Source organism: Phasianus colchicus, chromosome 5, assembly GCF_987193195.1.
Source record: "Phasianus colchicus chromosome 5, bPhaCol1.hap1.1, whole genome shotgun sequence".
Classification (NCBI taxonomy): domain Eukaryota; kingdom Metazoa; phylum Chordata; class Aves; order Galliformes; family Phasianidae; genus Phasianus; species Phasianus colchicus.
Genome location: NC_143440.1, coordinates 7,920,284 through 7,942,473, shown reverse-complemented (window position 1 = coordinate 7,942,473; position 22,190 = coordinate 7,920,284). Strand labels below are relative to the sequence as shown.

Below are 22,190 nucleotides of genomic sequence, written 5' to 3'. Positions count from 1 at the left end.
TGCATAGCCCCCCCCCACACACACACCCCATGACACTACAACAAAGCCTCCATTGCCCTCACGCCCCCAGCCTCACCCAGCACCTTTATTATAAAGAGCTTTATTTGGAGTGAAAATATAGATTTGGACCCTGCCCTGGAGGGAGGGCAAAGGAGAAGGGGATCCCGTGGCTGTGCCACACGGTAAAGGGAGATGACCCTACCCAACCCTGCGGGCACGGGGGGTACGAGGGGCTTTAGTGTTTGATCCCAAGGACCTCCCCACTAACCCTTGCGGGCCACTGCGGGGCGGCAGGGGGCAAAGTGGTCCACGATCCACAGGTGGGCAGCACCCAGTAAGGCAGTAAGGGTGATGGGGCAGCTGCCGGGGGGGACGGCTGGGTAGATGGAACGAGGGGCACCAAGCAGGGTGGGGACAGGACCCTGAGCGGGGGGGAGCCGCGATCCCTGAAGGACAGAATATAACCCCAGGGGAGGACACGAGGAGGGCTCAGGGGATAGAGGCTTGGTCCCCGGCTGCGGGGGGGGGGCAGCCCCCACGCAGTCACTGGGTGGGTGGGCCGGGTCGCCCCTAGACGTGTCCGTTCTCCAGGCGGCTGAGCTGCTCCTCCAGGCGGGCGATGCGCTGGCCCTGCTCCGTTACGAGCGCCCGCAGCGCCGCCATCTCCTGCAGCACGTCGTCCAGCCGCCCGCCCACCTGCGAACCGGGCACGGCGACAACTGGAGCCCCGCCCACCCCGCTCAAGACCACGCCCCTTTTCTAGAGGTCACGTGTCTCAAAGCCACGCCCACCACGTCACCTTCAGCAAACACGTCACTTAAAAAAAACCGCGCCCACGCCCCCGAAGGCCACGCCCCTCCCAAAAAGGCCACGCCCCCTCCCAAAGGCCACGCCCCCTGCACTCACCGCCGGGGCGGCGGTCCCGCTGCCCAGAGCCGGGGGTGCGCTGAGACGGGAGCTGGGGGCGATGGGCGCCGGCGCAGCGCTGGCGGTGGCGGTGCTGGTGGTGGCGGAGCGGCCGTCGTGCAGCAGGGAGTGGCGGTTCACCTTCAGCTCCCGCTGCTTGCTGGGGACGTAGGCCTGGCGCAGGGACACCAGCAGCGGCCCCGCCGTCTGCCCCGCCACCCACTCCTCTGCCTCCAGCGCCGGGTCGGGGCCCGCCGTGTCGGGGTACAGGTCGTCCTGGAAGAGGTCCGACTGCGCCCCACAAGCAGCGTCACCCAGTGGACCGCTGCATGGCTACCTGTCCTACCCAGGGAGCTCCGCCCAGCTAGGCGGCAACCCCATCCAGCCCCTGGGCAGTGGCTTCCACCCGGGGACCTCCCCATCTGCTGCAACGCGAGTGGAGACCCCCGCCCAGCCTCAACAGGGGCCCCCAACCGACCCCTGCCTGCTTTGCCCAGGGACCGTCCCCGCAGCCCACCGAGAGACCCCTCCCAAATTACTGTGCCCTGCTCTGGAACCCCCACCCACCTGATCTTGGTCCCCCACCCAGCCACAATGCAGAAACCCCTGCACACAGGACTCCCCCCCCACTTCCCCTAGGGATCCCCAAGAGCCCCCCGTTGCTCTGCCCTGCCCTGGGACCCCCACCCAGTCCACCTAGAGACCCCTCCTCAATCACTGCATACTGCCCAGGGACCCCCACCCAGCTACTAAGCACTACCCAAGCCCTCCTCCTCCCTCCCCACTTACCCAGGGGCTCCCACCTATCACCCCTTGGCATCACCATTCCCAGGGTCTCCCTCAAACCAACCTCCCCCCACCAGTCCCCACTTACCTTCCTTGGCACCGTCATGATGATGGGCTCACACTTACGCTCGTGCAGCTTGTAGAACCTGATGAGGCAGGGGGAAAGGGTTGTTAGAGGGGGAAACATGGGGACACTGGGGAGGACACAGGAACACCCTAGCACCCTCAGCCTCACCTGGCAATCTCACACTTGCTGACGTCCAGCCCACGCTTGGGCATCCAGCCCATGCCGCGCTGCGGCTCCTTGCTGGTGAATGTATTGAGGAAGTGGATGTAGGGTGGCTCCTCTGTGATCTCGAAGTAGCGGATGCTCGAGTCGCCCTACAGGCAGCTGGTGAGTATGGGGTGGGCGAGGAGGGGGCACGGGAGGGAGGTGTGGGGTCATACTTTGCCACAGACGTAGACCACGTTGGTGTCAGGGTCGTAGAAGGGCAGCAGGGCCCCGTTGCTAGAGTCCAGCTCCTGCAGACCCATGGGCTCCTCCAGGTTCTCCTGGGGAGTAGAGCGTCAGCCCCATGCTGCACCCCCATACGGTCCCCCAAGGGACCCCTGCAGCCCCTCACCGTGTCCCACAGCGCTAGCTGCCGCTCGCTCATGCGGCTGAAGCCAGTGGTGAAGATCTTGCCATCAGCCAGGAAGATGGCACGCATGGGGCGCGCACCCTCATGTGCCCGCTCTTTCTCCTGCAGGGTGGGAGTACAGCATTAGGGCAGTGGCATGAGGCAGTGGCATGGGGGCACACAGGAGTCAGGAAAAGTGTCCCACAAACAAGGGATGGGGACACCCCGTAGATATGGGATACTGGGGAGGGATGGAAAGCACCCCGGGGACAAAGGGATGTGGGGGACACCCAAGAGGTGCAGGGAGCACCTGGGGACAAAGAGACACAGGGAATCAGCGAAGGATTTGATGTGCCCTGGTGACAAGGGGCAGGGATACTCAAGGAATCCAGGATAGCAAGGAGGAATGGGAAGCACCCTGGGGACAAGGGATGGGGGCACCTGAGGAATGCAAGGCAATGGGGAGCACCAGGGAGCAAGTGAGGACAAGGAACTGGGGGCACACAAAGGATACGGGGAAGGATGTGGTGTGTCTGAGGGACAAGGGGTAGGGACATCCCAGGGATGCAGGGCATGGGGGAAATAGGGAAAGCACTCTGGGGACAAGGGATGGGGACATCTAAGGGATGCAGGGTGTCAGGGAGATAGGAGAAGTACATTAGGAATGAAAGATGGGGACACTCTAAGGATGATGACACACTGGAACAGGTTGCCCAAGGAGGCTGTGGATGCCCCATCCCTGGAGGCATTCAAGGCCAGGCTGGATGTGGCTCTGGGCAGCCTGGTCTGCTGGTTGGTGACCCTGCACATAGCAGGGGGGGTTGAAACTAGATGGTCATTGTGGTCCTTTTCAACCCAGGCCATTCTATGATTCTGATTCTATGATGGGGAGTACCAGTGAACATCTGGAGACAAGGAATTGCAAGCATCCAAGGGCAGCAGGGAGCACCAGGGGACAAGGGATGGGAAGCACCCTGGGGACACGGGGACGCTGCCACTCTGCTGTCTCACTTACCAGCAGCACAGTGCCGCGGCGGGGGTCGATGACACGCACACTCTTGTCCTTACAGGCAGTGCAGAAACGGCTCCCATCGCGGCTCCAGCTCACGCTGTAGATGAGGTCAGGGTGCATCCCCTCCAGGCGGTACAGCTCCTCTCCCGTACCCACATTCCAGATCAGCACCACGTTGTCACAGCCTGCACGGTATGGATGCAGTTCAACCATCTGTCCCAGTGTCACCCAGCACCCCGTGCCCCCCGCACTGTCCCCATACCTGCACTGAGCAGCACGTTGCGGGTGCTGGGGTGCCAGGCGATGATGCCCACACGCTTCGAGTGCCCCTCCAGCACCACCACTGGCTCCGTGAGTGGCTGCACCAGGCCCCCCTCGGGCACCTGCCACACCTATGGGGAGTGAACAGCAAGAAGGTGTCCTCTGTGCCATGCCACCCCAGTAACCCCTTTCCCATCCACTCCTCACCATGACAGTGCAGTCCTCGGAGCCACTGGCAATGATGTGGTCGTTGTGTGGGCACCACTCGATGTCTAGCACAGGGCCTGTGTGCCCACACACGGTGGGGTACGACTTATCAATGCGGCCAGTCTGGGGATGCAGGGACAGTGTGAGGGATGGTTAATCCTTGTTTCATCTGAGCTCCACATCCGTGTCTCCATCAACCTCAACACAGCCCCAGCCCCATTTCAACGCAGCCCCATCTCCATTTCAACCCATCCCTATCCCCATCCATTCCCATCCCAATCCCATCCCATTCCATTCCTGCCCCTATCCCATCCCCATCCCAAGCCATTCCCAGCCCCAGCCCATCCCTATCCCCATCCCATCCGCATCCATCCCCAAGCCATCCCCATCCATTCCTGTCTATCTCCATCCCCATCCCAAGCCACCCCCATCCTATCCTGTCCCATCCCATCCCTCTCCCCAACACATCCCGATCCCAAGCTACTTCCATTCCCATCGTGTCCCCATCCCAAACCATCCCCATCCCCAGCCCACCTTGTGCAGGGGCAGCACCAGGAAAGCTCCGCCGCCGCTGGCCTCCACAATGATAGCCACAAAGGAAGGGTTGACGGCGCAGAAGGTGCTGTCCCAGGTGACGCGGGACACACGGATGTCATCGTAGCACTGCTCTGTCTTCACCGGCTGCCCAAAGACGTGCCGGAATTTGCTCTGCCGCACCACCTTACGGAATGACATGGCTGGGGCGCACCCCGGCCCCACGTCACCGGGGGGGGACCCCAAAACAGCTCTCCAAAGGAGCGGCCCCAGGATGGGTCTCCCGGCGGGTGGCACTGAGCGGGGGGCTCGGCCCCATCACCCGCCCTGGGTAAAGGGCAACGGTGCCCCTCCCTGCACAAGCGAGAAACCAGCGCTGGGCAAACAAACCCTGCCCTGCCTGGGTGTGGGGCGTGGATGGGGGGCAGGGATTGCCTCTGTGGGGTCAGGGAGGAATGGGGACGGGGACTGGGATAGGAAGTACTCCTTCGGGGACAGGATTGTTCTTTCCGGGTGGTGTCATCCCTATGGAGATGGACAAGGATAAGCCTCTATGGGGACTGGATCATTCCTCCCTGGAGAGGGATGGGGACAAGGAGTTTTCCCTATTTTTCAATAGGATGAGGATAGGGACAAGGACGGAGATGAGGACAGAAATGGCTACTCTGGGGACAAGGATGGGAAAAAGGGATTGCTTTATAGGGACAGGATTGTCCATTGTGGATTAGGACAGGGATGGGGATAAGGACCGGCTCCGTGGGAACAGGGATGAGGACAGGGATTGCTCCCGTAGCACCAGGATGGTTCTTCCATAATAGGGATGAGGACAGGGATGGAGATGGGGAGGGGGATGGATCCTACAGGGACAGCATTGTCCTTTGTGGATGGGGACAGGGATGGCTGCTATGGGGACAGAAACGGCTACTGAGACAGGACTGTCCTTCCCAGGATGGGGCAGGGATTGCTCCGGCGGGGACAGGGACGGGGACGCGGATGGTCCTCACAGGGACGGGGGTCGCCCCGATGGGGCCGGGATCGCCCTTCCGTTATGGGGATGAGGACAGAGACCGGCCCAACAGGGACACCGACGGGAGAAGGGCCGGGGGAGCGGCGCGGGGATGGGTACAGCGCGGGAGAGCCCCGGGAGCCGCCCGCCCCGCACTCACCGGCGGCCGGGCCGGATCCGGTGCCGGTACCGGGACCGGGGCCGGGGCCGGGGCCGGCGGGCAGGAGGCGGGGCGGCGGTACGGAGCGGTGCTGAGCCGGGAGCGGGCGGGGGGACAGGAAGTGAGCGAGGCGCCGCGCCTGCGCACTGCGGCACGGAGAGCTCGGGGGCAGGGGAGAGGGAAGGGGGCGGAGCCAGACCGTGGGGGCGTGGTTGCTCAGAGGGGGTGGCCAATGCAGAGGCGTGTCCAAGGAAGGGGGCGTGACCAAGGAAGGGGGCGTGCCCAAGGAATGGGCGTGGCCAATGAAGGGGCGTGGGCAAGGAAGGGGGCGTGGTCACGGGGGCATCCCGGTGCCGGCAGCTTTCCCGTCCCCGTTGGCTGTGCGGCACGGCCGTGCGCACACGGCGCTGGCGGCGCGGTGCCCCACGCTGGTGCCCAGCAGCAGGCAGAGGTAGGAGTTGACACAGCTGCCCATGTGGGAGGCCGAGCCCACACGGCGTACAGCCAGCGGGCGCCGTGCCGCCGGAAGGCGCGGCTCAGCAGCCGTGCCGGCTGGAAGGGCGCTTTGGCGGCCATGTAGGCGCCCAGCGTGCCGCCACCAGCCGCCGGAACCCCGCGGACGGCCCGCTGCCCGTAGCTCCCTCTGCCATTACATCTCCATAGCTCCCCGTCACAATGCATTCTCCCCCGTAGCTTCCCATCCCCTCGGTCCCCGTTCCTCCGGATCCGTCCCGTTGCACCCATCCCATCGGTCCCCGTCTCGTTTTATCCTCTTCGCCGTGTTTATCCCTTTGGGTATAACTCCCCATAGTGTTATCTCTGCCACATTGCTTTCCATTCCATAGACTCCCGTCCCATTGCAACCCCCCATTGCTCCCCATCATCTGGATTGCTCCCATAGGTTCTCATCCCTTTGGATCCCCTCACATCACCCCTTCTCTCGTTGCCCCCTCTCCCCATTGTTCACCATCCCATTGCATCCCTGCCATTGCTCCCCATTATTTGAATCCCAAACGTAGCTCCCCGCCCCTTTGCATGCCCTCCATAGTTCCCTACCCCATAGTTTCCATCCCTCCCCATTGCTCGCCATCCCCATCTCACTGTCCCATTCTCCCCCTCCATCACATCTGGCCCCCCTCTTGCCTCTCCTTCCCCACTCTACCCCTCAGCATTCCTTCTCCTTTATGCCATGCCATGCTTGTGGCCCCATCTCATCCCTGCCCCATAGTCCAGGCCAATAAATAGCATCTGACCTACTGTAACAGCCGTGTGGGTGTGGGCTTGCACTGGGGAGCTCCTGGGCTGCCCTGTGTGTGGGGATGGGTGGGAGGGGCTCATCCCCCTGGCAGTGACACCCCCGATCTATTTTCCTGGAGAGGGGACAGGAAGCTGCTGCCATGCAGGGAGGAAGCAGCTCCGTTATCTCTGGTGGGGACAGTTGCCCATCCCCCCCCACCAGGATTCTCATTCCCTGTGTGCTGGTACTATAGGATGGCCCCTGTGGGCTCCCAGCACCAAGGTTGAGTGTCTCTGGGCAGATGGACCCTTCTGGGGTGGCCGTGTTGGGGACAGTGCCATGGTGTCCCCACAATGGCATCTCTCTGCCAGGTACTGCCTTTCTGCCTGCATATGCTGAGCTGGGGCGATGCTATCATGGGGACACGGGGACTGGGGAGGGGACAGGCGCTGCTGCTGGCTGTCACACTGTCCCTGCTGCAGCCAGGAGATGCCTGGGGGTCTGGATGTGGGGACGTAAGAATGGGGACCAACAGGTGTCTGGGATGGAGACACAGGTGGTAGCGTTGGGGTGCTGGAGTTGGCTCAGTGTGAGTGTGGGGAGGTGGGCAGCACATGTATGAGGGCACGGTGGGTGGCTTATTTCCTGCCATGGTAATCACTGCTAATTGGCTTTGCCCTCCCGGGGTGTGGGGGGGGAGGGGGCAGGTAAGAGGATTTCCTGGCCTCCTTCTTAAGGGCTGGCTGACCCCCGGCCCTGCTCCTGCTGCCACCACCAGCCCCTCGGCCCCATGCCACGCTCGAGGGGGGACAAGGGGGCCCCCAAGAACACCGAAGCCTCAGGCAAAGGGAAGCGGGGGCAGGTAGACGAGAGGCCCCCCAAAGCCCCTGAGGCGGGTGGCCCCCCGGGCAGCCCCAACACTGAAATCCAGCACGGAGGCCACGGGCGGAAGAACAGCAAGAAAGGGGCCGGGGACCCCCACGCTGCCAGCACCAAGGCGTACTCACCATTCCTCAACATGGTGTTTGGCAAGGTGGGGGCATGGGGAGGCAGTGGATGGAGGGGATACGGGAAGCTGGAGATGGGGCTGGGTTCAACGGGGATGGAGGGGACGTGGTGCCAAGTGGGTACCATTGGGTTGAGTGGGGAGGTCTGGGGGCTCATCCCCCCCCTGTGTGGGACTGGGAAGGGATTGGGGTTCACTGGGAGGGGGGAGCAGAGGGGCTGGGCTTGGGGATCTCCACCCTGTCACTCAGGAAACACCTAACCTCCAGCAATGGGGCAGAACTCTATTGGGGGTCAGAGGTCCTGGGCTGGGGGCATCAGGGTGCGTGCAGGGAGAGGGGCCGAAAGGGAGAGGGGCCGATGGGGTCGGTGGGCAGGGGGGCCAGGCAGGGCTTTGTCTTCAATCCCTCTAATCCCTCCTGTGGGAGTTAATTTTGTCCCACGCTTAACAAAGGTGACACCGTGGTTTGCTTGGGTGGGGTGGGGGGCTGAGCCACGTCTGATTCTACCACCACTACCCCTCTGTGCCCTGTCCCAGGAGCGGGAGCTGTCACCGGAGGAGCTGGATGGTGAGCAGTGGGGTCGGGGCATGGGGGGACACGGGCGTGTGGTGCCATGGGATAAATGCCATGGAAGGAGCTGCCATAGAACGGGACACGGGCCATGGGTCAGTGTGCCATGGGGACATGTGCCATGGAGGGACCTTCCATGGGACATGGTGCCAAGTCTTATGATGCCATGGAACGTGTAGATGTGAAGGGAGTCACCTTGGGATGTGATGCTGTGGGACATGGTGCTGTTGTGGTGCTGTGAGACACGGTGCCATGGGAAGTGTGCCATGGAGGGATCTGCCATGGGATGTGGTGCCATGGGACGTAGTGCCATGGAGGCTTGTGCCGTGGAATGTTGCACCATGGGGACATATGCCATGGAGGGACTTGCTGTTGGGCATGGTGCTATAAGGACAGAGTATCATGGGTTGTAGTGCCACGGATTGTGTTGGGATGCATCATGGAGGGACCTGTCATGGGACAAGGTGCCACTGTGGGACATGTTGCTGTGGGTCATGGTGCCATGAGAGCTGGTGCCATATGGGGACTCACGCCACAGAAGAATCTGCTATGGGAAGGGGTCCTGTGGGACAAAGTGCCTTCGGGTGAGGTGCCACGGTCCCATTCCTGATGGGTCCCTGTGCCCACGGAACAGAACTGCTGGATGCCTTCAAGGAGTTTGACACTGACCAGGATGGTTTCATCAGCTACAAGGACTTGGGTGCCTGCATGCGCACGCTGGGATATATGCCCACTGAGATGGAGCTCATCGAGATCTCCCAGCATATCAAGATGAGGAGTGAGTGCAGGGATGGCCTCTGCAGGGCCAGGGCAGTGGTGTGGGGATATGGGGACAGGGCTGGGGCACTGAGGCTGTTCCTTCCCTTGGTACAGTGGGTGGCCGTGTGGACTTTGAGGACTTTGTGCAGATGATGGGGCCAAAGCTGCGGGAGGAGACGGCTCATATGGTGGGTGTGAGGGAGCTGAAGATCGCCTTCCGTGAGGTATGGCTACAGGGACACTACAGCCATGGGGACACTGTGGGCATGGGGACACCGGGGCCACAGGGACTACATAGGCATTGGGACACTGTGGGCATGGAGACACAAGTGGCACGGACACAGGGACACCACAGCCATGGGGATGAGCACAGGTGTGGAAGGGACAGCAACCATGGAAAGACTGGGAGGGGACAGTGGCCATTGGGGAATGGTGACCACAGACTATGGGAAGACCACGAGGGGACGATGGCCATGAGAGGCACCATTGTTGTGCCGGGGATGATGAACACGGGAAAAGCAGGGATTGAGGGATGAGGGGAGGTGGGGAAGAGGCACGACGTGTGCTGCAGTTCGATGTGAATGGAGATGGGGAGATCAGCAGCGCAGAGATGCGGCAGGCCATCGCAGCGCTGCTGGGCGAGCAGCTGAAGGCACAGGAGGTTGATGAGATCCTACAGGATGTGGACCTCAATGGGGACGGCCGTGTGGACTTCGATGGTGAGGTCCAGCCCTATTTCCCCTCATCCCCATTGGGCAAGGCGTGGGACACGTGTCCTTGTGCCCGACGCCCGCCACGTTGCCCCACAGAGTTCGTCATGATGCTGTCCTCCCGGTAATGAAGCTGTGGGGCAGGAGGGGGCCCAGGGCTGCCTCTTCTCCCTAGCACTGCTCCAGCCATCAGTAGGGTTCAGAGCAAATGGTGGGAAACACAGTGGGGCAGGGGGCCCCTCAATAAAGCTACTTGCTCAGACTGGCAGGATTGTGGTAGTGGTCCTTGGGGGAGGGGAGAGGTGGGATGTGGGGTGGGGAAGGGGGTTGCTGCTACGAGGGGGCTCAGGGGACTGCCACCCCAAAAAGGGACAAGGAGATCCCAGGTGCCCTGGGTACTGCACTGGGGGAGGGCACAGAGCTCTTGCAGGGGTCAGGTGTTGGGCAGAAGAGGAGATGGGACCCTGCAGCAGGTGATGAGGAGGAAGAAAAAGAGGGGACCACCCCCACGGTGATACTTTCATCCAGAAACTGAACTGGGTGGCTCAGTCAACAGAGAATTAGACCTCTCAATCTGACGGTCCAGAGTTCAAGTACCTGCTCAGAGGCTGCCCCCTCCTCTTTTGGGGCTGAGGGGTCCTGTGTCCCAGCAGTGACAGATCCCAGAGGTTCTCCAGAGCACAGTGCCCGTCCTCCCAAACCCTGCAGGGGGAAACCCTTCAAAACCAGCACACACACACACGGTGTTTGGGGCATTCACAGATTTTAATTTAGTTGTTTTCCTAGACATAAGGAGGGGGAGGGGAAAAAAAAAAAATGAAAAAAATGAAAAAAAAAAAAAAAAAAGGCATCATATGCCCCCACTCACTGCCTCCAGGTCCCCCCCTCCCCACCCACACCACGGGGTCACTCAGCCCCGCAGAGTCCCCCCCCCACCATCCTCAGGCTGCTGTAGTGTTTAGGTGTGGGGGAAGGAAGGAGGGGTCCCTGCCCCACTGCGGTGCCCCCACTGCCCCAAATGCCACAGGAGGAAGGCACCGTGCTGGGGGCACTGGGGCGAGCATGGAGAGGGTGCCCCCCCCCCCCATAGCTCTCTACATCATAACCATTGTGGGGCGAGTGAGCCTAGCCCCCCGCCCCCGACAGAACCCGAATGCCCAACAGAGGGCTAAAATAATGGAGTGGAAGGAGAGACCAAGGCCAGCCTCGGGCTCGCCCCGATGCGCTCCCTGGGAGCTGCTCCTGCTCCAGGGCACCGGGGCGGAGTGCACGTATGAGGGCAGGGGGGGGGAGCTCCCGGGGTCGGGGGGGGGGGCCAGCTTGGCTCCCACTCCCCACCCGGGCATCAAGGTCAGTGTGGCTATGGGCTAAGGCAACCCCGGTGGGTGGGTGGGTGCCGACAGCACGGTGTGTTCAGAAAATGTCCGGGCATCCGCTCCAGTCCTGCTTCTCCTTGCTCTCCCAGTAACCCCCCCGGTAGACGTGCGCCAGCTCCTGGGTGACCGGGTCCTTCTTGCGCTCGAACCACAGCGGCTTGTAGGGATCATACAGGGTGCCTGCGGGCACAGCCAGGGCTCAGCGCCGCGGGGACAGGGGGGGCTTGGGGTCCCCCAGTCCCTCCTTACCGTCCTCGGTTGCACGGGCAGCCTCGGCCTCGCGACGCTTGCGGGCCAGGCGCTGCTTCTCCTCCAGGCGCTGCTTCTCGGCGTTGGCCTCGTCCCAGCGGCCGTTCTCCATCAGGCGCTGGTCGGGGCGCCGGCGGCTGTCGGTGGGCGCCGTGCCGCTTTCGGGCGCGTTGAGCGTCAGTGCCAGCTCCGAGAAGTAGTACATGTTCTCCGCGTACTTCCTACACGCGCACACAGAGCTCAGCCCCTCTCTGGGGAGGCTCACAGCCCCTATCCTTGCACCCCCCCCATGCCACCAACTCACGGCAATTGGTTCCTCTTCCACAGCGGCACACGGCTCTCCTCTGCTTCGTGCAGCCGCTGCCGGCCCTCGGCCCCGTTGTCCCCGCTGCCCGTTGCCACCTTGTAGCAGTCCATCTTCTCGTCCCAGGTGCCCAGCAGGAGGAAGTGCACCTTCCCCGCAGGGTCCATCACCTCCCCCGTGACCTGATGGGACAGAGACCCCCCAGTGACCCATGCACTCCCCCGCTGCCACCCCACAGGGCGCACCAGTCCCTACCTTCCTAGCCACGTCCCGGGAGAAGTAGCTGTAGGGGACAAACTTGAGGTTGCACTTATCACCCGTCTTGTGGTTGACAATTTCAATTTCACCCGACTACAAGAAACCGCAGAGATGCACTCAGCTCCACCCTGCACCTCTTCCCCTCACTGCAGGGAAACTGAGGCATGAGGGTCAGCCCAGCGCCCCACCTGGTCGATCCACAGCTTTCCCACGATGATGTTGTGCACGGTGGTGGTGACTTTTTTCCATGTGTAATGGTTGCCAGACGCATGGAAGACGCAGTGGATGGTGCCTGAAAGGGGAGAGGAGCATCAGATCGTCACCTTCTGGACAGGGCACAGCCCCCAGCTGCCCCTCAGCCCCCCACAGCTCACCCAGAGGCATGATGGAGAGGTACTTCCCCCGGAACTTGCTGGTGATCTTGATCTCCTGGCGCAGCGTCCAGCCATGCTTGGAGTCAGCGTGGTGTGCGGCAGCTGGCGGGTGGTGGCTCACCTGTGAGGACAGAGAGGACGCTCAGCCCAGTTGCAGCACTTGGCCCCGGTGCTGGCGGTGCGGGGCAGCGGTACCTGCTCACAGAGGGAACGGTAACCGTTCTCCTCCAGGCGGTCCAGCTCAAAAGTCTCCCCCAGGAGTGGATTGAAGGGTTTGCTGGTGCGGAAGACGGTGGTGGAGTAGGAGGAGACAGTGAAGGCAGCCACGTAGCAGAGCTGCTCCAGCGAGCTCTCACATTTGGCCGCGTGGTCGAGCAGCTCGTGGTACTCCAGGTCCTCCGTCAGACGCTGCAGCATGGACAGAGGCTCGTTGAAGTTCACCTGGAGGGGAATGAAAGGTCAAAGGAGGGAACAGGGCACGCAGCCCCCACCAGTCAGGCCCTGGCTGTGTCCCTGCTCACCGGCATGGGGATCTTGGACAGCTCCTTCCCAATGCAGTTCTTCATGATGCTCCAAAGGTTGAGGCTGTAGTTGGGCTTGTAGGGAATGCGGGTTCTCTTCTCCTTCTTGGTGTCCTCCACCTGGTGCTTATACTGAGGGGGTAAGACAAGCATCACTGTGACTCCCCCACACTCACACCCACATCCTCAGATCTAGCTCAGCTGTGGAGAACCACTTGTTACCTGCTCATCCAGGCTGATGTCACTGCTGGTGCCGCTGATGTTGCTGCCAGTGCGCCTGGGGGGGGGCAGGAGTTGGCATTAGGCCCAGCTCTGCCTCTGTCCACCCTGGGGGCAGCCCCTGTACTCACTTGTGGCCCATGCTCTCCGGCACAGTGATGATCTCCGGGGCATCAAAGAACTCGTTATCATCGTCCTCATCACTCAGGTCTCCTTTTGCAGAGCAGCAGGGATCTGGAGGTGACAAGGACAGAGGGGGCTGTATGCCTGCACTCTTAAGGGTGCCTGCTGCCTCCCTGTGGGGTGGTGGATGGGCAGAGTTTGGGCACGGTGTGGAACAGAAGACAGGGGGACAGTGGTACCAGGATGCCCAGCAGCACTCTTGGCTTCCCTGCTCCTCCTGCCCCACAGTACCCTCAGCTCCCCCAGTCGGCCCCAGGCTGTGCTCAGGTACCTTTGGCAGAGCCACCACTGCCAGCAGCACTGGCGGGCAGAACGGTGGCACCACGGAAAGCCCTTTCCAGGTGGTTGTGCTGCTTGGCCAGCTGCTCCAGCGTCTCCTCCAGGCGGATGCGCTGATCCCGCTCATGCTGCAGCGACTTCTGCCACTTCTTGCTGTGGGTCTGGGCCAGCAGCAGGAAATCCCGGCATGCCTGCATGGAGGTGGGATGAGATCAGCTCCGTGGTGGCAGGGAGCGGAGCGGGGCTGTCCCCTGGTGTCACTCACATTGATCATGGCGTTCGAGGTGATGCGGAAGAGCGTGGCACGTTCGTTGACCTGCTTGATCTTCTCGGTGCTGTCGGCCGGCAGGCGCAGGCTCTCCAGCTCACTGAGTGAGCGCTGCAAGGCCGTGCCGTGCTTGGCAATCAGGTCGTTGCAGGTGCTCAGGTCCTCCACCTTGCTGGACAGTGTGCGCAGCGTGCTCTGCAGCTCCGTCTTGTCGGTCTGGGACACCGACTCGTCGCCGGAGTCATCTGGTGGCAAGACGGGGTGTTAAGGAGGGAGGTAGCAGCAATGGCCTGGAAGGCCAACTGTGTTTTGGGCTGCATTAAAAAAAGGGTGGCCAGCAGGGAGAGGGAGGTGATCGTCCCCCTCTACTCGGCCCTTGTGAGGCCCCATCTGGAGTACTGTGTCCAGGCCTGGGGCACCCAGTATGAGAAGAACGTGGAGATCTTGGAGCGCGTCCAGAGGAGGGCCAGTAAGATGATCAGAGGGCTGGATCACCTCTCCTGTGAGGAAAGGTTAAGGGATCTGGGCTTGTTTAGCTTGGAGAAGAAAAGGCTCTGGGAAGGCCTCATTGCGGTCTTCCAGTACTTGAAGGGAGCACGTAAACAGGAGGGGAAACGGCTGTTTATGAGGGTGGATAGTGATAGGGCAAGGGGGAATGGTTTTAAACTGAGACACGGGAGGTTAGATATTAGGAGGAAGTTTTTCACTCAGGGTGGTGAGGCACTGGAACAGGTTGCCCAAGGAGGCTGTGGATGCCCCATCCCTGCAGGCATTCAAGGCCAGGCTGGATGTGGCTCTGGGCAGCCTGGTCTGCTGCTTGGCGACGCAGCACATAGCAGGGGGGTTGGAACTGGATGATCATTGTGATCCTTTTCAGCCCAGGCCATTCTATGGTTCTACAGTTCAATGTTTAGGCACTACCTGACTCCTCCAGCATCTTGACGGCCTTGGCCTTGGCCAGCTCCAGTGCCGTGACCCAGCGCTGCCGCTCCACCTCAGAGCTGGCCTTCAGGTGGTAGGTCTGCGCCCCGCCGTTGGAGATAATGAAGTTGCACGAGTCCTCCACTGTGATGTTGGCTGTGGCCAGGTTGATGGTGCCACGGCACGTGTGGCGCATCTCCGCCTTGGAGCTGTGGGGACAGCCAGCTGCCACCCCCTGCACTGCGGGGGCACCAACGGAGTACTGGGGGGAGATTGGGGGGTGCCAGATAGGGACTGGGTGGTTACTAGGGGACACCAAGAGCACACGAGTGAGCATTGGAATGAAGCAGTGGGCAACAGGGAGCCACCAGGTGAAAATGTGGGGCAGCAACAAGCATCGAGCAGGAACAAAAGGGAACCAATAAGGAAGAATTGGTGAGTGCTAGGAGGCAATGAAGGGGAGACAGAGAAGCACTGGGAGGGCACCAGGGCGGCACTGAAAAGCAGTAGAGATGACTAGGGAGGGTATAGGGTGGGCACTGAGGGAGTACCTGGAGACAGCTGAGCAACTAGAGGGGATCAGGTAGGCACCAGGGAACAGCAAAAGGGTGCTATGGGTCACTGGGGAGCACTGGGGAGCATAGGGAAGACCAAAGGGGGCACAGGGCAGGCACTGGGTGAGTACTGAAGGTACAGTGGAGCAGTAGAAGGGAGCAGTAAGGCAACTGGGCAGGGGAAGGGAGTAAGAGTGCACCAGGGTGGTACCAGGAGGGACCGAGTGGCACCGGAACGTGCCAGATAGCAGAAGGGAGAACCAAGGGATCAGTAGGCAGGTACTGTTGTAAAGGCACCAAGAGAACACTGGGAGGTATCAGGGGGCACCTGGGCAAATTGAAGGGATCACGGGGGGATCAGGTGGGTACCAGGGACCATTGAGGAGCACTGGTGGGCAGCAGGAGGTGTGGGGGGGCGGGGAGTGAGAGCAACCGAGAAGGCAGCGGGGGCAGTGGTGTGGCACCGAGGGCACCGGGCAGACACCAAGGGAACACCAGGTGATACCAAGGGACACCTGGGGAACTGGGAGGGGTTGGGGGGGGGGGGCAACCGGGCAGCAGAAGACATTGAGAGGGCAGCGGCAGGGACCAGGAGGGTGCCGGACGTATTGGGAGGGCCAAGGAGATACTGAGAAGGCACCAGTGTGCGACAGGGCGGCACTGACGGGCAATAGGAGTCGGCAGGAGGCACCGGGGAGGGCCGGTGGGGAACCTGTCAAGCAACGGGAGGGCGCTGAGCGGGCACCGAGGCGGTGCGGGAGCGAACCGGGGACACCAGAGGGGGCGGCGGAAAACGCCGGGAAGCGGAGGGGGAAACGCAGAGCGGCTCGGGGGCGGCGGGTGGGACGCGCGGCGGGGACCCCGGCCCCCGCACCTACGGAGCGGGCGGGGCGGGGCGGGGCGGGGCGGAGCTCCGTACCGGTAGTAGCTGAGCAGACCGTTGCTGAGCACGAACCACCGCCGCTGGTAGCCCTTGATGTAGTTGGTCCACTTGAAGAGCCAGCCCTCCCGCGCCGCCCCGCCGCTCCCCGCCGCCGTCGCCGCCGCCGGGCCCGGAGCCGCCCCTTGGCCGCCACCGCCTCCGCCTCCCGCCGCCGGGGAGGGCAGCGTCGGGGCCGCGCCGGGCGCCGCGGGCAGCGCCATGGGCACGGGCAGCGCCGCGCCGGGGCCCGCGCCCGCCCCACGCACCTCCGCCATGGCCGCCGCCGTCAGCCGCCACGCCCCGCCGCCCATTGGCCGAGCGGAGCGCCGCTCGTCCCGCCCCGCGCCGCCGATTGGCGGAGAGGCGAGCGCGGCGCGGCGCCGGCCCTCCGGTTGGTTGACGCCGCGAGCCTCGTCCCGAGCTCCCGTTGGCTCGACGACGCGTCCGTCGCCGCGCCTAGCCAATGGGAAGCGGGAAAGGGAGCCACGCGGGGCTGACACGGAGAAGCAGTGACTCATCGCGCTGCCTATTGGCCGGAAGGCGAGACCTCCCGCAGCGCGCACGCTGATTGGCCTCGAGGGCGCTGCCACGGGGCGCTAACCTATGGCCTTTATCCAGGGCGCGGCGCGGCCACGTCGGCCTGACGTCACCGCTGGGGGGCGTGGCCACGGCCGGCACGCTCCTGGGGGCGGGGCAAGCAGAGGCCAGGCGGGACCGTACAGAATCCGTCTTTATTTACATCCTATAAAAATGTAAAGTTAGAAACTTTATTCTCCTGATCCAGAGCCGAAAACCGGGCAAAACCGAAAAAGAAAAAAAAAAAGAAAAAAAAAAAAGCACAAAAAAAAAAATTAAAATAAAATATATATATATAATAATAAGGAATCTCCAAGGGATGGTGTGGGTCTACGGGTGTTTGTGTGTGTGTGTGTGTCTGTGTGTGTGTGTGTGTGTGTGTGAACTGCAACTGCGGTGGGGTCGGGGTGAGGCGGCAGGGGGTGTGCAAACAGCATGGGGGGGGGCTGGAACTGGAAGAAGATGCCAGAACCCAGCAGCAGAAGTAGCCCCAGGTGCTGGGATGGCGGCTGGGGGCACCGGCGCTGAGACGCGGTGGTAGGACTGAGGACCGCCACTGGGCACCGGGACTCAGCCACGGAACGACCAGATCTGCGCCTGCCCCGGCGCCGCCGTCCTACCGGGCTGTGGGGGGGCTGAGCACAGCATCACTGCAGCTTGGTCTGCAGTAGGTTGAGCTTCTGTTGGTCGACGTAGCGGGAGAAGAAAGAGAGCAGGTTGGAAGGGGGGGGCACCGGTTTGGGCAGGGCAGCGGGCGGTACACGCAGCAGCTCTTGGGTGGCCAGCAGCATCAGCTCCGTCCTGTGGACAGAAGGTGTGTCAGCGGGCATGGGGACAGCGCTGGCTCTTCCCCCCCCGGATGGCACAGCCCCGCCGCCCCATCTCTCACCACTGGTTGTCCTGCATCAGCTCCGTGCCGCCGTCTGTGCTCTGCAGCTCCTCCCCACGGCTCAGAACCAGGTACAGCAGGGACAGGCCGAACTGCAGGGACGGAGACGAGGTGTTGGGAACCCGCGGGGATGCAAAGGAGCAATGCCAGCCCCACGGGCGCCCACCTTGTTTTGGAGCACTGTGGTGAGGTGCAGGTTGGTGGAGGCGGGTGCGGCAGCACTCTGAGGTAGGTTGGTGAGCTGCTGCACCAGGCTGGTGACTGTCCCCAGGGGGAGGTGGTAGAGGACGTGTGAAAAGGGCCGCAGCAGGCAGGGCAGCACCTGTGGGGAGCGCAGAGAGCTGGGATGCAGGGTTGCCCCATAACCATCCCCATTCTCCCAAGGGGAGAGGTGGGGGCCTGCACTGTGGGGCATGGGAGGAATGCTCTGAGCTGCAGGAGTCACCTCATCCTGAGCATCCTTCTTGATGAGGAAGGGCAGGTTCCGGGCAGTCGCCAACAGCACGTCGGCCGCTTGCTCAGGGGACAGGAAGGGGAGGATGCGAGCCACCAGGCGCTTTCCTTTCCGGATGCACATGATCTGCATGAAGTGGTCGTCGCTCGGTCTGTGAAGGAAATGACTCAGCCAGCACAGTGATAGAAGTTGCACCTCACAGAGACATCAAGGTGCAAAAGTGAAGTTATTTCAGCCTCCAGCACCTCCCCGCTCACCTTTCCTGCCCCGGTGCTTTCCCACGCAGATTGTCATACATGTTGCAGATCTTCTGCTTCCTCTCACCTATCAGGGCGGGCCGCTCGCCCTCCAAGCTCAGGAGGTAGCGTCTCTCGTAGTCCTCCACATCCAGGAGGAGGCTGTACGTCTGCAGGACAGTTGGCCATCACACAGGGCAGAGACCCACAGCCAGGGGACCCACGGGCCGTGCCCCATACAGAGTGGGGACACAGCACTCACCTTCTCAATGGTGACAAGTGTCTGGCGCCGCTTGTCCCGGACCTGCTTCTCCTTTGTCTCCTGCCCAGGGGAGAGAGGAGGTCAGGGTGCAGGTGCAGGTCATGGGGCTGGGAGGAAGGGGCAGCACTCACGTCATCCTCTCCACGGGAGGTCACCACTGCATCAATCATCTTCCGGGGGTTATTCACACTGGAGACCGTCAGCTTCCCGAGCGAGCCCTCGAACTGCACTGCAGGATGGGGCAGGGGATGCAGGGAGCCAGCCCCCAGGGCAGGACTGCTCTCCCTGTCCACAGACCTGGGGAAGGAAGCGCTAACCTGGCTTGTAGGTGTGCTCCAGCTTTGCCACCTGAGGGGTGATGAGTTTCGTACGCTCCTTCTTGGGACCGTCTTCCTCAGCTGCTGACAGCTTCTCCAGCTTCTGGAAGTAGTTCTGGGACAGGGACAGGAAAGGTCAGTATCCCGTGAGCAAAGCCCTTTCCCCACTGCTTCTCCTTCATGCAGCAGTGCTTCACAACACTCCTTCCCAGTACGTGCAAAGACAGTGACATCTTCTCTGATGCCCTCCCTTTCTAAAGGCAGAGGGTGACAGCTCTTCCCTTCTGCTGGCCCCATCCCTGCCCCTCTCCCAGTACCTGGTAGTAGTAGTCATCCAAGTAGGGATCGGTGCTCTGCAGCTGCATCATCTGGATCTTGGATACCCAGTCCTTCTCCCGCTGCAGCATGAGGTTTGCGTAGGGGTCCTTGCGTGCCTGCTCCTGGTGGCTGCCACGGTGGCCCCCTCGTTCCCCCACCGAGCCGTTGAGGCCACGGTGCTGGCTGGCAGAAGGCAAGAAGGGCACCCATGAGCACACAGGAGCTACAGGAAGGGACAGAGAGTGGTGCACAGGCTAGCCCCGGCTGCACGGGCCCCCCAGAACACCCGGCACCGGGGCACCGCCCACCTCCTCACGCTCCCTCCCGCCCGGTGCTCACTTTCGGTTCTGCTGCTGCCGCTGGTGCAGGAGCCGGCGATGCTGGGGGTGCAGGTGGGTGGTGTCCGGTCGGAAGGGCTGTGGCCTGTGGGGAGCACATGGGATTACAGGGCTGTACGGCAGGCGCACGACCTCGAGGGGATCAGTGCCTACCTCAGGCCCTGCAGGTGAGGCACGGGGCCCGGCGGAGGCTGCGGTTGTGAGGGCGGAGCGGGGCCAGCCCCAAAGAAGGCACGAAAGCCGCCAGTAGGAGCCATCATCTGCCCCACTCTGCCCTGCAACAGCTTGGGATTGACGGAGGGCAGTGGGCTCCCAACGAGGCCTGAGACTCGAGCAAACTGGCTGGGGGAAATTCGGCCAGCCTGTGGGGCAGAGGGAGCATGGGTCAGGCAGGATCTATCAGAATGCTGGACCCTCACCCCTATGGGGCTGGGGGAGCACAGAGTCCAGGGCTTTACCTGCGCTCCTCCCAGCAGCTGCGCCCGCTGCAGGTGGGTGAAAACGGGAGAGACACTGGTGGGGAATGGGTGGCCCAGCAACGAAGAGTTCTGCGAGAAAATAAAGGAGCAGAGCCCCCGGTCATGGTTCTCCCAGGTGGGATGATGATGCAGTCGGGGTATCAGAGGGGCTCGGGGGTGGGAGCATTGAGTACTGGTACGTTGCAGAGCTGGTTGGGGGACATCCTCTCGCTGTAGGGAGCAGAGTAGCGCTGCTGCATGGTAGCCCTGATGTGGACAGGCTTTGGACACAGGATCTGAAAGAAGGAAAGCAGTGGGGGTCTGACCGCTGGCTCCTTGCCAAGGGGCGTGCAACTGCTGTAGGGAGCTGGGGGCCATACCTGCTGGTTAAAATTGGGCATAGCAGCCTGCTTGGGAGGGGTACCGATGGGGACTGCTCGTACAGGGGGGCTCCCAATGATGGGGGAGGATGAGCGACGTGGCAGTGCCCGCTCCGAGGGGTCCCGCTCCTCCTCCTGAGCCTGCAGGGGTCTCTGGGGCAGAGCATAGTCCAGCACGGACACTGATGGCATCTCCTGCAAGTGGAAGTGGGGAGAAAAGCCCTGGAAAGAAGTCTCAGGGCTGGACATGGTGGCAAGGACATTGACACTGACATGGTATAGTGCAGAGGAGCTGCCGTGTCGTGCTTTCCCAGTGCTGGAGATCCCCACACCCCAGCCAGGATTCTCAGGGAGCCCCAAGGATCCTGCGTCTGACTCTTAATTAAGCTTGACTCTCTGTCACCCAGCAATGAAAACAGTTATGCCTCGAGGCACTGACGATCCCAAATCCTGAGTGCTGACACCACCAGGGATTGCGTGGCATCACCCAGCCCAGAGAGAGCACATGCAGGGTCAAGAAGTGATGTCCAATAGCTCACCCAACAGCCACAGAATATCCCAAGTTGGGAGGGTCCCATAGGGACCACTGAGTCCAACCCCTGGCCCCACATTGGAACACCCAAAACCCAAACCTACGTCTGAGAGCACTGCCCCAACACTCCTCAAGCTCTGGTAGTGTGGGGCAGTGCCTGCTTCTCTGGGAAGCCTGCTCTACGCCTACAACCCTCTGGTGAAGAACCTTTTCCTAACACTTCCTTCCCCATTCCTGCAGCCCTTTGTCAAGTGCCGACAGCAAATTATGCCCAAACCTGGGTGATCAGTGGTGTGCGGATGCGCTGCAGCACAGAAGGGCCATCCCAGATGCTGGTGTTGAGTGCCATGGCCTGTACACCAGGCCCACGGGTGTGCACGGCTCGCATGATGGCAGGGTCCTCCAGCTCACTCTCAATCACGAGCCGCGTCAGCCGCTCTGCCAGTGCATCCTCAGGTTCACCCAGCAACTCTGCATCTTCACTGCTCGGCGCGGCCTGCTGCCCAGAGCCTATGGGTTTCTCCTCCAGCTCAGCCAACCGCTCGTGGGCCTCCTGCCAGTCATCATCTGCATGGGAACGGTGGGGTGAGCGTGGCAGCAGAGGGCACCAGGCACCGGGCAGGTGGTGTGGGCAAGAGATAGGGACCAAAAGCTCACCGACAGCCCCGGCTCCAAAGGTGTCATCGTTGAACTGATCGATGTCCTCATCCTCCTCGCCCAGTGCCTGGAAGCCGTCTTCCTCCTCATCCAGCGGGCACTCCTCCAGGGACTGCGGTGGCAGACAGCACGTTTGTACCACCACCGGCACCGCCGTCAAGCCCAAGGCCCAGCCCTGCCGTACAGCCCCAGTCCCGAGCCCGGAGCCCTGGCCCCAAGCTACGGGCCCCAACCCTCAGCCCTCAGAGCTGACCCTGGGCCTTGAACCTACAGCCACAACCCACGGCCCCACGGCCCCAAACCCAACTCCGAGGCCCGAGCTCGAACCCCAGCCCCGATCCCTGCCGCCCGACCCCGCCCCCCACTCACCGGGTACCGGAACATGGCGGTAGTAGTGGCGGCGGCGGCGGCGGCGGCGGCGCCCCCCGCCCGCAGGCTCCGCGCGGCCCGCTCCGGCCCCGCCGAGCATGCGCCGCCGCGGGCGCACGCGCATGACGTCACCCTTTCCGCCCGTCATTGGGATGCGCATGCGCAAAGGGGGAGCACCGCCCACTCGGAGGCTTTAGGTGC

General features: G+C 62.4%; 4 protein-coding genes across 9 annotated transcripts; 1 reads left to right on the top strand and 3 right to left on the bottom strand.

The window, feature by feature from the left end:
* Nucleotides 1-69: 69 nt before the first annotated feature.
* On the bottom strand, nt 70-5,622 carry CORO1B (coronin 1B). Its single transcript, XM_031614103.2, has 11 exons — nt 5,493-5,622; nt 4,327-4,529; nt 3,793-3,915; nt 3,587-3,716; nt 3,328-3,509; nt 2,316-2,435; nt 2,140-2,244; nt 1,928-2,073; nt 1,781-1,838; nt 907-1,197; nt 70-696 (listed from the first exon to the last, which is right to left on the bottom strand). Exons 2-11 carry the CDS (start codon nt 4,525-4,527, stop codon nt 571-573), a joined length of 1,482 nt encoding a protein of 493 aa, XP_031469963.1. The 5' UTR covers nt 4,528-4,529; nt 5,493-5,622; the 3' UTR covers nt 70-570.
* An 89-nt stretch (nt 5,623-5,711) lies between these two features.
* On the top strand, nt 5,712-10,129 carry CABP4 (calcium binding protein 4). Of its 5 annotated transcripts, XM_031614113.2 has the most exons (6): nt 7,181-7,762; nt 8,273-8,303; nt 8,941-9,084; nt 9,180-9,289; nt 9,637-9,784; nt 9,875-10,115. In XM_031614113.2, the coding sequence occupies exons 1-6, from the start codon at nt 7,520-7,522 to the stop codon at nt 9,901-9,903; spliced, it is 705 nt and encodes a 234-aa protein (XP_031469973.1). In that variant the 5' UTR covers nt 7,181-7,519; the 3' UTR covers nt 9,904-10,115. The 5 variants fall into 5 exon arrangements, with proteins under 5 accessions (XP_089996490.1, XP_031469973.1, XP_089996489.1 ...); XM_090140364.1 differs by lacking the exons at nt 7,181-7,762; nt 9,875-10,115 and adding exons at nt 5,712-5,943; nt 6,983-7,100 and having other exon boundaries at nt 9,180-9,766; XM_031614111.2 differs by having other exon boundaries at nt 7,646-8,303; nt 9,875-10,116.
* Nucleotides 10,130-10,621: 492 nt separating this feature from the next.
* On the bottom strand, nt 10,622-16,478 carry OSBP (oxysterol binding protein). Its single transcript, XM_031613934.2, has 14 exons — nt 16,201-16,478; nt 14,728-14,936; nt 13,804-14,051; nt 13,531-13,729; nt 13,208-13,310; nt 13,080-13,134; nt 12,858-12,989; nt 12,532-12,777; nt 12,337-12,457; nt 12,151-12,254; nt 11,960-12,055; nt 11,705-11,886; nt 11,401-11,621; nt 10,622-11,331 (listed from the first exon to the last, which is right to left on the bottom strand). Exons 1-14 carry the CDS (start codon nt 16,476-16,478, stop codon nt 11,189-11,191), a joined length of 2,337 nt encoding a protein of 778 aa, XP_031469794.2. The 3' UTR covers nt 10,622-11,188.
* Nucleotides 16,479-17,070: 592 nt separating this feature from the next.
* Nucleotides 17,071-22,094, bottom strand: PATL1 (PAT1 homolog 1, processing body mRNA decay factor). 2 transcript variants are annotated; one of them, XM_031613901.2, is made up of 17 exons: nt 21,990-22,094; nt 21,621-21,732; nt 21,241-21,530; nt 20,432-20,626; nt 20,246-20,347; nt 20,052-20,141; nt 19,747-19,955; nt 19,595-19,678; nt 19,255-19,438; nt 18,938-19,052; nt 18,752-18,849; nt 18,621-18,680; nt 18,380-18,528; nt 18,114-18,273; nt 17,835-17,990; nt 17,669-17,760; nt 17,071-17,580 (listed from the first exon to the last, which is right to left on the bottom strand). In XM_031613901.2, exons 1-17 carry the CDS (start codon nt 22,002-22,004, stop codon nt 17,427-17,429), a joined length of 2,265 nt encoding a protein of 754 aa, XP_031469761.1. In that variant the 5' UTR covers nt 22,005-22,094; the 3' UTR covers nt 17,071-17,426. The 2 variants fall into 2 exon arrangements, with proteins under 2 accessions (XP_031469761.1, XP_031469762.1); XM_031613902.2 differs by having other exon boundaries at nt 20,252-20,347.
* Between the last annotated feature and the right edge of the window lie 96 nt (nt 22,095-22,190).